Source organism: Phodopus roborovskii, unplaced genomic scaffold, assembly GCF_943737965.1.
Source record: "Phodopus roborovskii unplaced genomic scaffold, PHOROB, whole genome shotgun sequence".
Classification (NCBI taxonomy): domain Eukaryota; kingdom Metazoa; phylum Chordata; class Mammalia; order Rodentia; family Cricetidae; genus Phodopus; species Phodopus roborovskii.
In genome coordinates, this window is record NW_026126459.1 from 24,122,984 (window position 1) to 24,136,135 (window position 13,152).

General features: G+C 44.2%; 1 protein-coding gene across 4 annotated transcripts in view; it reads left to right on the forward strand.

Annotated features, from left to right (window-relative positions):
* The window catches only part of Scn8a (sodium voltage-gated channel alpha subunit 8), a 157,463-nt gene that overhangs the window by 104,929 nt on the left and 39,382 nt on the right, over positions 1–13,152 (forward strand). For all 4 annotated transcript variants that reach the window (XM_051189929.1, XM_051189932.1, XM_051189928.1 and 1 more), the window contains exon 13: positions 6,191–6,323. In XM_051189929.1, coding sequence (XP_051045886.1) covers positions 6,191–6,323 — 133 coding nt within the window. The remainder of the gene's footprint in view (positions 1–6,190; positions 6,324–13,152) is intronic.

The window sequence follows — 13,152 nt, forward strand, 5'->3', positions numbered from 1 at the left end:
TGTTCTTGTGCTTGGTGCCTAAATATTTGGAATTGCAATGTCCTATTGGTAGATTTTTCATCTGATGAGTATATAACATCCTTTCTGATCTCTTTGGATTAGTTTTGCTGTAAAGTCTATTCTGTCAGATATTAATATGGCCACACCGGCTTCATTCTTTTTCCACTTGCTTGAACTATCTTTTTCCATCACGTACCCTGAGGTGATGTCTGTCCTTGATGTTAAGGTGTGTTTCCTAGATGCAGCAGAAGGACAGAGCCTATTTTTGCATCCATTGTATGTCTTTATATTAGGGAATTGATGTTGCGAGTTATTATGGAGCTGTATTTACTGCCATGTATACAGGGATGGGCATTTTACCAAGGTGCAGGGTCAAGGTTAGCCTGGATGATAACAGTTGTGGTTTGGGGTTTCCCCCCTCTACTCATTTGATTTGCTGGTCAGAGTTTATTTTTTCCTTGTTTTCTTGAGGGTAGTCAACATTTTCAGGTTGAAGTTTTCCTTCTAGTGTCTACTATAGACTACATACTGCTTAAATTTGGTTTTATTGCAGAATATCTTACTTTTTTCCATGTATTGTGATTGAAAGTTTTGCTGGATATAGTAGTCTGGGCTGCCATCTGTGGTCTCTTAGACTGTGTAGAGCATCTGTCCAGGCCCTTTTGGCTTTTAGAATCTCCACTGAAAAGTCAGGTGTTATCTAATATGTCTGCCTTTATATGTTACATGGTCTTTTTCCTTTGGAGTTTTTAATATTCTTTTTTTGTTGTTTGTTTGTTTGTTTTGCTCCATATGCTTAGTGTTTTGATTGTCATATGTCATGGGAACTTATTTCTGCTCCAGTCTAGTTGGTACTCTGTATGCTTCCAGTACCTTGATACATACCTCTCCTTTAGGTTAGGGAAGTTTTCTTCTATGATTTTGTTGAAAATATTTTCTGTGCCTTTGGCCTAGGTTTCTTTTCCTTCCTCTATTCCTATTATTTGTAGGTTTGGTCTTTTCATAGTGTTCCAGATCTTCTGGATGTTTTGTGTCTGGATTTTTTTTCTTCCATATCTTGTATTCTGTTGGTGAGGCTTGTCTCAGAGGTTCTTGTTTGACTTCCTAAATTTTTCATTTCCAGTTTTACCACAATTTGGATTTTCTTTGGTGATTCCATTTCCACTCTGTGTGTGTTCCTAGATTTCATTAATAGATTTAGTCATATCCTCTTTAAGGTCCTTGGGCATATTCATAATAACAGTTTTGAAGTCCTCATCTTGTGTTCTTTCTGTATTGAATTTCTTAGGGCCTGCTGTAGTAGGTTTTCTGGGCTCTGGTGAACATACTATCCTGGTTGTTACTGATTCTGTTTTTACCTGGTGTCTAGGCACCCACATCTGGGAGGATTGTAATTCTAAGTGCTGATTTGGTCTGGTCTCTGTTGGTTTCTGTTGCCCCCTGGCTCTTAGGAAACTGCTGGATGTGGCCACTGGGAGCCCTGGGTAGAACTTGTTTCTGGGTTTTGGGAGCTGATATGCAGGGGTGGGGATGGGCTAGAAGGATTGGGAGGTGGGAGCTGAGAGGGTCCACAGGAGGAAGGAAAACTAGGTCTACCAGAAGATTCTAGATCCACGGGGAGTGAAGGAAGAGAGGGAAGGTGGGCCCATGATAGTGGTTGTTACAGTGCTGGGGATAAGCCTGGGTGATGGTCATTGGAGGACAGAAAGAAGACCGCCTACCTGGTCATGGTCAGCTCGTTTCCAGGGAGAAAGTGTTTCCAGTGTTGGGGAGAGACAAAGGAACGGATGAGGAAGAGAGGCCACAAGGGATGATCAGCTTAGTCCCTGGGATGGGGGCAGAGAGGAAGGAGAGCCACAGTAGGTGATCTGCTACAAGCTGGGATAAGACTGGGAACTGGAAGGAGAGTGAAGACATCCTACCTAATTACAAGGCCAATGTGGCCTAAAATATGAGGTTACAGATGTTCACCACCACACACATCTCTCCAGCCCAAAAGTTTTCTTTTTTATTAAATACCTTTGTGGTGAAATTCTGTAGCTTATGGTAAATTATGTTTGACTTTATGAGAAATTATAAAGTAGTTCTCTCAAACAGTTCCACTGTCTTTTATCGCAGCAAATGTATTAGAGACAGTTTTGTTAGTCTTTGATTTATTTGCTTCATTCATTTACCTCGTGGTACTAGTGATTGATCCCATACTATAAACAGGCACTGTCACTGAACTACATCAGCCCCTGTCTTTTAGAGTCCAGCTGGGGTTGTTTTGTTTGGTTGCGAGATTACGGTCTGACTATGTTTTCCAGGTTGGCCTAGAATTTTTCATGTAGACCAAGCTGGTCTGGAACTCAGAGATCTGCCTGCCTCTGCCTCCCAACTGCTTTTCCCTTTTTAAGTCAATGATATTTATTATTAGTCACATAGTTTATAAAAAAAATAGACTGTAACCAGTAAGGCAATGCTGTATGAAAAACAGATCCAGGCTTGTTCACATGACATGTATACAAGGGAAGCACAGCTCTTTCTGCAGCAGTCAGATGCCTCTCAGCCCTGAGTGCAAGTGGACCAGTAGCTCTTTCTACAAGAGCCTGTGTTCAGGAACTCGCCCAGTGCCAGAGCCCCTGTCCACAAGCCTGCCTGGTGTCAGAGCCCCTGTGTCCATGAGCCTGCCTGATGTCAGAGCCCCTGTGTCCACGAGCCTGCCTGGTGCCAGAGCCCCTGTCCAGGAGCCTGCCTGGTGTCAGCACCCCTGTCCAGGAGCCTGCCTGGTGTCAGCACCCCTGTCCAGGAGCCTGCCTGGTGTCAGAGCCCCTGTCCATGAGCCTGCCTGGTGCCAGAGCCCCTGTGTCCAGGAGCCTGCCTGGTGTCAGAGCCCCTGTGTCCATGAACCTGCCTGGTGCCAGAGCCCCTGTGTCTATGAGCCGCCTATGGCTCAGAAACTCATCTTGAGCCTGGTGAGGCTGAGATGTACAGAATGGCAGGGGCTGTGGGGATGTGTATATCCTCTTTAGTTCATTGTTTGAGATCGCTTGACCACTGTTAACTCATTTTTATTGAGTTGTTGATAGTTTCTTAGTTCCTCTAGATACAGGTCCATTATGACAAAATCCAACATCAATTTTTATTTTGTGATACTGCTTTCTTCATCTTGTTTAGGAGCTCTGCCTCTGCCCTCAATGTTAAACGAATGTTTGCTGACAGCCTAATGGCTCTTGGTTTCATACTCACAGCTCTGATCTCAAATTAATGTTTGTATATGAAGTAAAGCAAGGATTAACCTGGATGGATATCCAGCCTTCTAACACCGCTTGTGAGGGCTCATAACAGTTTCCTTCCCTGTTGCATTGGTGCCTTAATCCAATGCTTTGTTTCATGTACTGTGAGTCCATGTCTAGTCTGCTCTGCTCCCTGAGTTTTTCCTGCTTATGCCAACGTGTGCCAGCCTTCATTCCCATCTTGTACAAATCTTTTAAACAAAAATCTGCATGCACTTAAAGATGTGTAGCGAATGCCTTCTAAGTCTTTTTTTGAAGACTCCTTTTTCTTTCTCCAGCCTTTACATGTCTTTATTAATTTCAGAAACATCAGTTTCTTCCTAAAAGCCTTGAGTTTTATTAGGCGGTACACTGAACTGATGAGTCAATTTGAGGAGAGAGGGCATCTTAATTTTTGGTATCAGTGAATGTCATTTCTCTAGTATAAATAAAGGCATACTCCTTTATTTATCTAAATCTCCTAACGTATCTCTCTTGAAAGTCATATAGTTTATCATGAGAGTTTCATTTCTTTCAATAGTTTTATTCCTTAGTATTTTTATATTAACATAAATATATAATTTTTTAGAGATTGTTTTTGAAATATTGCTGGAATATAGAAATATAGTAGATTTTCCCATTCTATGCATTATAGTATCTTGGTTCTGTTGGATTTGGGGGGGATTTATAGAAAATTCCATGGAATTTCTACATCGACAATAATATTTTCTGTAAATAGCTGCCATATTTACCTATTTATTTTCCTTATTATGCTATCCTGGCCTTCAGATTCAGCTGATAGAAGTTATGAGAGAAGACAGCCTCCCTTCTTTCCTGTAGTAAAGAAAGAGTGTTTAAAGTTTGACCTAGAGGTGTGGTGTTGTCTCTCTGTGATCAGGTTGAAGCTGTCTGTTCCCTTTAGGTTTGCTGAACTACAATGTCACAAAGGTGTTTGATTGTGGATGCTGTTTTTCTGTATCTGTGGGGTGACCTTGTGCATCTACTTTGTTCTGTCAGTCTGACAACACTGATTCAGCTTGCTTTATTTGGTTAAACCCAGTTTCTGGTCCCTGTACCCTTTCTCTAGTCTCTTTACATTTGCCATAAGAAGATAAGAATAATAGTTGTTCTTTGTTAATAAGTTTTAAGATTATTTTTGTGATTTGGGTGGCTTTTTTAATAGCTAGGATTGGGAGTAAAGAACACATGACCTGAATCCAGTCCCCAGCACTGCAAAGGCAATGAGGGCTTCCCAGTAAGGACCCATAAATGATGACCTACTGAGCTCGCTCTCTCTTTTAGACTCTGCCTCCACTAATCTTGCTTTTTAAAGTCATTATTAATATATTCTGAAGACATTATGACTTGTTTTATGCAGATGCAGAAAATAGAAATAGTTTCCCATTCCTTAGTCATCATCTGGTCCTTCGGAGGTGGCCATTCTGAAAATCATCTGTCATATCCACTATATCAATGCAGTGCCAGAAATAAGCGTCTCATCAATAGAGTCTTTGTATGTCCATTTTTACATGGTCATCACTTTACAGTGCAGCAGATTAATCTGATTTATTAAATGTTCTATCAGAATGGAAACTGAGAAGTGTGTATTTATCTAAGATAATGCTTAAGTCATTCTTACAGATACAGATGTCTTTATAGCACTACAATTCCCACGGAAATGAGTGTTTTCTCCTCTCCATTTCTTCTGTAGTTCTGCTACATAAACAAGTAAGACCCAAGTGAACCAAGTGTGTTGGTCAGTAGGACAGTGTGAGTAAACACGTTAATGAGATAAATTTTGTCATCTTCTGGGAATTATCTTCTGTGCAGTCTTTCAAATCTAAGTATTTGTAAGGACAGAGGATTTTTGAAGAGCTCCTCAGAAGTATTCTATTTCCAAGACAACCAAGATCATTTTGGAGCTGATCTGGCTTGCTTCTCTCATCTCCTACAAGCATGTCTTTTCCTGTGCTGGAAATGGTAACTGTCCAAGCCACCATGGAAATAGCAGAAAAGTCCACATTGGTGGCGTAATACAGGGAACAGCATGGTTACTAAAGAGGTGGTTTTTAAACCGTCCATTAAGACTAGTCTGATATAGTCACAAAGAGCATCATCCAGGGGCAGTAAGAAACCCATCCCTGGGGACTGGAAGACTGCTTTTCGAAAGTCCCAGACCCTTGTGGCTTCTCACAACTGTGTACAGCTCCAGTCCCAGGGGATCTGGCCTCCACAAGCACCAGTCACACATACATGGTACATGGACATGCACACAGGCAAAGTACCCACCTATATATTAAAAATGATGATGGTGGCGATAGTAATGATCATGGTGCTGCAGCCCAGTACACCACTGTTCAGCATTAAACAACTATATCTTATAACAACCCAGAGATGTATTTACCATTTGTATGTTATTTGGTTGGGAAATTTAAACATTGTAATTTAATTAAATGGGTTTTTTGTTTTGTTTTGTTTTGGCACATCATCTCACTATGTAGCTCTGGATGTCCTAAATCCAGTTAGAAAGTGGTTGGTTACTCCCAAGATGTCTTGCCAGGCCAGTTGTTACTGTAGCTCACAGGGCTCATGGCTGGGTAAGACTTGTGGCAGCTCAAGCCAGAGCAAATGCCAACATGGGAGGAAGGTATGATATGTCTTGTTTCCCCCCTTGAGGAACCATTGGCAATTGCAGCTGCTGTAGAGGGAGGGGAGAGAAGGGGATGAGTGGACCTGGGAGAAGCTGGGAATTGAAGTACACTTAATCAAAACACATTGTATGGAGCTCTCAAAGAGCTAACAGAACATTAAGAAAGCAATGCAGATCATAAGGTTCTGTCTCACACTCTGGACTGACAATCCAGTGGGGATCAAGCCTTGTGTCTGCCCAGCTTTACTCATCCTATTTGCATTATTTTATTTATCTATTTTTATAGGCAACAACTGAGGTGGAAATCAAGAAGAAAGGCCCTGGGTCTCTTTTAGTTTCCATGGACCAGCTTGCCTCCTATGGACGGAAGGACAGGATCAACAGCATCATGAGTGTCGTCACAAATACACTAGTGGAAGGTATGAGCCCTGCATTGCCCTTCAGAGCAGCTGATCTGTGAGAATAGTGTGTGGGCAAATAAAACCCTGCCCCTTGATGTGAGTCTTTCAAAACTCTGTGAGCCTTTGGAATAGATCTTACCAAATATAGAAACCAGGATCACAAACTATCTTCCCAAAGCTGCATCCAGAGAACCAAGTAAAGGCCTAAGCTCTACCACCAGCATCATACAGAGCTAAGAAGTATCGAGGAAACATGGAGGATGACTGGAGGATCTCTAAAAGCCCCAGTGAAGCCATCATGGATAGATGTTGTGAGACTTCACAGTGCATGGGTAGAGCTGCACATACCAAGTGATGGAATCCTCTTCCTAGCCCTGCCTCACGACATACCTTCCTTGTCTCCTGTCCAATGACATGCAGCCCTTTAGATGTTTTCTGAAGGAACATGAACTGTGCACTTGATTATTCCTAATTCTGCCACTCTCAGATACCACACATATCCACAAATATATGTAATGTGTAACTAGACAAGCCTAAACCAAGTGTCTCAAGACTTAGTGCCACAGGGGAAGAGCAGCCACTTCCGAGTCCTAACCTGAATGCAGTGATGTGGTTATGCTGACTTCTCCAGGCTACATGCTTGGTCCCTGACATGTGCTTGGCATGCCATGTAACTGCTGAGAGTTTCCCTTAGGCTGTGGTACCTCCAGCAAGTACTACCTTCTCCAAAGTCCTGGTGTATATCCCAGGCTTCTCTTAGAAGTAAACCAGTAACTAGGGTCCCTTACATGGGATTCCCATTGTTTCTCTTCATTCAGTGCTGGTTTAGCTTCAGCTGGCCATTCTCAGGGTACACACAGCCAGGTTGCCTTAGCACTAGCCATAGTCCCTGAGATGGTGGCACTTGGGAGTGTCCTACTAGCCACAGGATGTATTAATTAATCTTTGAATTGTTTAAGCTCACCGTGTGTGTGTGTGTGTGTGTGTGTGTGTGTGTGTGTGTGTGTGTGTGTGTTGGGGGTAGGGGTGCCATGGAAAGAGAACCCCTAAAAAACCCTGTAGGAGTATTGGTACCCCAGAGAAAGATGAGATGCACTGTAACTGGGATTAAGAGAACATCAAGTGGTGTGTCTAATTTTAAAAACTTGAACAACCTTCCTTCAGCCACCTGAACAACCACTGTCCATTCTAGTTTCCCAGCTCCTGCTGGAGTCAGTGTCTGATGGAACATCTTCAAGCTTTGTGGCCTGTGTGTTGAGGTTTCAGGCAAATTATTGCAGACTGTAAGAATTCCAAGTTGAGAAACTAGCTTGAAATTTTTGGCTAATTTTATTATTCACTTAGAGACCAAGACAGACTCTTTCCAAGTATACATGGCAATTGAAGAAGACGAACAAGCTCCAACAGATACATTCATCACTGGCAGGGACATGAGAACAAAGGAAGGCTCTGTCCAGAGCAGCAGTTACTGACTGCTTGGTAGAGTGGCTCAGCACACAGTTTGGCCAGTGTGGAGACTCAAACAAACTGTCACACTGGACTCACTGTGCTGAGCAGTCACTTCTTTAAGACTTAGTTGAATATAAGCCATTGAGGCACTTTACTTCTGTTACGAGTAGTTTTCCCACCAGCCTGGCCCCAGAGCCTCATCAGCCCCAAATAACACAGAGATGCTGTGTTAGATATAAAGCTGTTGGCCTGTTTCTAGCATTTCTAATTGGCTAGCTCTGTCTTAAATATTAACCTATTTCTATTAATCTAAGCATTTCCATGTGTTCTTGGCTTACCAGAGAGATAGGGTCCGTACATCTGCTCTCTTGATTCTACATTTTGAATCTCCCCCTTCCTCTCCCCAAATCCTCCTTGTCTCCTAGTCCCGCCTTGCTTTCTTATTGGCCAACAGGGCTTTATTCATTAACCAATAAGAGAAACATATTTACAGAATGATATATCTCCCATCAGACTTCAAAAATTAACCTTGTCTTTCTCCATTCTGCTGTATGCATTCTCTACTTTCCACTAGCCACACATTAAAAAAAAAAAAAAAAAAAAAAAAGAGGGAAGCATTACTTGTGATAGAGACTGCTGCAGTCTCTATTCTCTGTTAGTAGGCCTGACTGTTCCTATAGCCTATACCTGTCCTACCACCCAACCCCCACACACCCCTCCTGTGTTACCACCCGACCCACCTCCTGGGCTACCTGACCCCCAGATGCCCTTCCTGTCCTACTGCCTGACCCCCACACTGTGCCAGCACCTGACCCACACACACTCTCCTGTCCTATACCTTGTCCTGGCTCCTTTGATTGAAGCTGATGAGCTGGAACTGAGTGGTGTGAGGAGGTTGAAGACATTAACAAAGATCCACTGGTTTTAACCACTGACCCTGCTGTGTTTACTGCCTGCCACATTAAAAGCATTACATGAGTAATTATTCCTGCTTCCCAGACTTAGAATAGGGAAGCTCTGATGTTATTTTAACCAAAGATTTAAATAATTGCTTTTGAACCAATGAAACAGACTCTGTAGCAGAGAATTCTAGAATTTCTTCAGGAGAAAAATCTTGCTGCCCTCCTTCCCCACACCATCCTGTTGCACAGTCACTGCCCTTCCCCACACCATCCTATTGCACACTCACTGCCCTTCCCCACACCATCCTATTGCACACTCGCTGTCCTTCCCCACACCAGTCTATTGCACACTCGCTGCCCTTCCCCACACCATCCTATTGCACACTCACTGCCCTTCCCCACACCATCCTGTTGCACACTCGCTGCCCTTCCCCACACCATCCTATTGCACACTCACTGCCCTTCCCCACACCATCCTGTTGCACACTCGCTGCCCTTCCCCACACCATCCTATTGCACACTCACTGCCCTTCCCCACACCATCCTATTGCACACTCACTGCCCTTCCCCCACACCATCCTATTGCACACTCTGCCCTTCCCCACACCATCCTATTGTACACTCGCTGCCCTTCCCCACACCATCCTATTGCACACTCACTGCCCTTCCCCACACCATCCTATTGCACACTCACTGCCCTTCCCCACACCATCCTATTGCACACTCGCTGCCCTTCCCCACACCATCCTATTGCACACTCACTGTCTTTCCCCACACCATCCTGTTGCACACTCACTGCCCTTCCCCACACCATCCTATTGCACACTCACTGCCCTTCCTCTCACTATCCTATTGCACACTCACTGCCCTTCCCCACACCATCCTATTGCACACTCACTGCCCTTCCCCACACCATCCTATTGCACACTCTGCCCTTCCCCACACCATCCTATTGTACACTCGCTGCCCTTCCCCACACCATCCTATTGCACACTCACTGTCTTTCCCCACACCATCCTGTTGCACACTCACTGCCCTTCCCCACACCATCCTATTGCACACTCTCTGCCATTCCTCTCACTATCCTATTGCACACTCACTGCCCTTCCCACACCATTCTATTGCATACCCTCAACTTGTCAGGTAGGAACCTTAGTGGTGGTGTGGGACAGTGGTGATTCCCTGGGGAGACCTGACCAGGTATTATTGCCTCTCAGATATCCATCTAGTTGATGCTGCCTTCACCTCTTCTGTTCAGCTAAAAGTGCAGAGACAGCAGGAACTCTTTCCTGCCTTGCCAAAACCTGATGAACGTTGTTGAGTTGAGTTGACTTCGGTTGACTTCAGTTGAGTTGAGGGAAACTCCTAGCTCTGTTAGTCCAGCAAAATCTCAATCTTGGTGAAAACTGTTCCCAGTATTCCTAGGACTGAGACATGAGGACAGCCCCTCTAAAAATATCCAGAAGCAATGTACAACAAACTCCACGAACCTTCAGAGACTTCACTCTCTTATCTGAGCTCATTCCCCCAACAAACACTTTACCATGGAGACCCAGCCACTAATAGGGAAGTCCCCATAAAAACATCAGGTACAGTGTGTATATTTGTCATTCCTGTCATTAGGGAAGCTGAAGCAAAAAGATCCAGTAAGGCAATATAATGAGACCCTGACTCAAAATAAAATAGACAAGTAACTAACTAAAGAGAAACTAGCAAAACTCCTCATTGAGCCAAGGATCTTCTCCACCTCCCACTCTCATTGAACTCTGTGGAGCTGATTGCTTGAAGCTTACCCCAGCTTCAGGGCATACACAGGGGATAGGGAGCAGGTAACCCCATGGGGATCTTCTGGGCGGCCCAGCGTGGGGAGAACCCCCTTGATCTCTGGAGCCTAGTGCAGTGTAAAGTGTGGCAATTGTGTCATCTCTCAAATGTGAGCAGTCAAGACTTCATCTTCCATAAGAAGAGCCGCTGAGCTGCAGACATTTGGAGAAGGGAGGAGATAAAAAAGGAACGGAACCAAATTTCCAAATATGTACTATAAGAATTTATGGAAATAAGAGAACCTTTTCGTTTTCTTTTCTGGGGAAGAAAACTAAATTTACCTTGGGAAAGGAGGGGGTTTTGTGTGAAAGAAGCTGAAGCAAATTCTCGTCACAGACTTCTTTTCCCACGCAAACTCCCACGTGGCTCTCACTGGGGCCCTTCAATCTGAAAACCAAGGCAACCATTCTTCTTAGCAACCAGGAAGCCAGTCAGATACCCACCCTACCTAAATAGAGTCATCACCCTGGGCCACAGCCTAGGGCTGGATAAGGGACAGGGCAGACAGAGTTGTTGACAGTAGCCATCCTGTTCTTGGGGAAATGTTGGAAATTTTTATTTTGTTTACATTTGTTTATTTGATCATCAGTGGTTTTTGTTTTTTTAAATTGGGGGACTTATTATGTAGCCCTAGCTAGCCCAGTACTTGTTATTTAGCCCAGGTTGGCCTCAAATTTGTGGCAGTCTTCCTACATTAGTCTCCTGGGTGCTGGGCTTACAGGGGTGCCCAGAACTGGGGAGAATTTTGTTTTTATTTCATCTCTGTTAGGCTTCTTAAAGAACATCTTCACCAGATAAGGAACTTGGAGTGTCATGATCCCAGCTTTGCGTTTCCTGTACTTTGAAGAGAGTTTTGTCACCTAAGCCTTGTACCTGGGTTAGTGTGACTGCAAACTGAGCTGTTCTCTGTCTTAGGTGCCCAGTGATTCTTTTTAATTTTGGCTTCCTAAATCATCTGAGAGACCATGCAATCAGTGCTGAGAGTCTCCCTGGCCTGGGAAACCTCTTGAAGGAGGTGTCCATGTGTGAGTGTGTCTGGGGAGTCACCTGGAAAGGAGAACATCTCTTGGGCTGGCTTCAACCTCCCCTCACTCCAACCAGCATAATTCTTGGCTTACCTCTGTTATGTGTGGGACATAAGGTGTTTGAAAAAACTAGATTCTTCTAAAGAGAAAAGGTATAAGACAAAGTAAGAGAAGAAAAAAAGACAGTATGGAGGGGATGGAAAGAGAGGCTACAGGAAGAGAAGGAAAGGGCAAGAGAGATGGACCTAGGAAGAGTGACAGGGGCATTGAGAGGGTGCGCCCTGTGTGGCTACCTCAGCTGTGAACTGCAGTCTCACAGAAGGTGGGCTCTGACCTGTACTCTGAAAACAGTAGATTACATGTATGGCGCCGGCCAGCAATACCTTTTCTCCTGATAAAGATAGAACCCTGCCAGATACACTATCCAGGACACTCCCTCGCTGTCTGCTTGGGGTCTGAGGCACTTGGTAGATATTTTAGCTTGTTTAATTCTGTGTGTGTATGCATGTACATGTGTATGTGTTAGTATAGGTGTGTGCATGTACACATTTGTGCATAGGCACATGGAGACCAGAGGTCAGGAAGCTAGGCTGGTACAGTGAGCTGCAGGGATCTGCCCATCTCTGCTCACCAGCTCTGGGGTTATATACACGCACTGGGGTTATACACATGCACTGGGGTTACACACGCACACTGGGATTACACACGCACTGAGGCTACACACATGCACTGGGGTTATACACACATGCTGGGATTACACACGCACTGGGGTTACACACATGCACTAGAGTTACACACATGCATTGAGGTTATACATGCATGCTGGGGTTACACACATGTACTGGGGTTACACACATGTACTGGAGTCACACACATGCACTGGGGTTACACACGTGCACTGGATTACATATGTTTGTGTAGTGAGCATTTTACTGACTGAGCCATATCTCCCAGCCTCCCAGCTTGTTTAATTCTCACCAAAATTAATTAATTAATTAAAATGTAAAGAGATGGCTTAACTTTTTCATGGTCCCACAATTATTAGCAAGTGTCTGGCCTAGTATTTGAACCCAGGTATTCCTGGCCTCAGTGTTTATCAGTGTTTATACTTTTGATGGTTGCTCTGATAAAAAATGTAACAACACTGTAGACTAGTTCACCTTCCATGTAATCGAGAACTTCATTTGCAGTCTGCACTTAATGCCTTATATGCATCATCTCTAGCCCTTAACTGTACTTAAGAAACCTTGTCAGATGCGCTTGGCAGCTCACTTCCTGCTCAAACCTATAGAGTCACAGCTGAGCCCTACGGGTCACTTCACTTCAGATCATCCTCCTTGTGAGCACTGCAGCCCACTGAACTAGGAAGTCAGAGCTGACCTCCATGATCTTTCTGTACCCAGTGCATTGAGATTTATATGTAACTGGGTCGTTGCTGATTGGGAAGGGACTTGCGCTTTGCCCTTCCTTGAAGGAAACCTGAGGATCAGGGAGCAAATACCCTCTAGTTACAGCACCAACAGTGACAGCCACCTAACTAGAGGAAGAGCCTGTGTGTTCTCTCTCCTCTCTACACCAGCGGTTCTCAACCTTCCTAATGCAGTGATCCTGTAATACAGTTCCTCATGTTGTAACCCACACCATAAA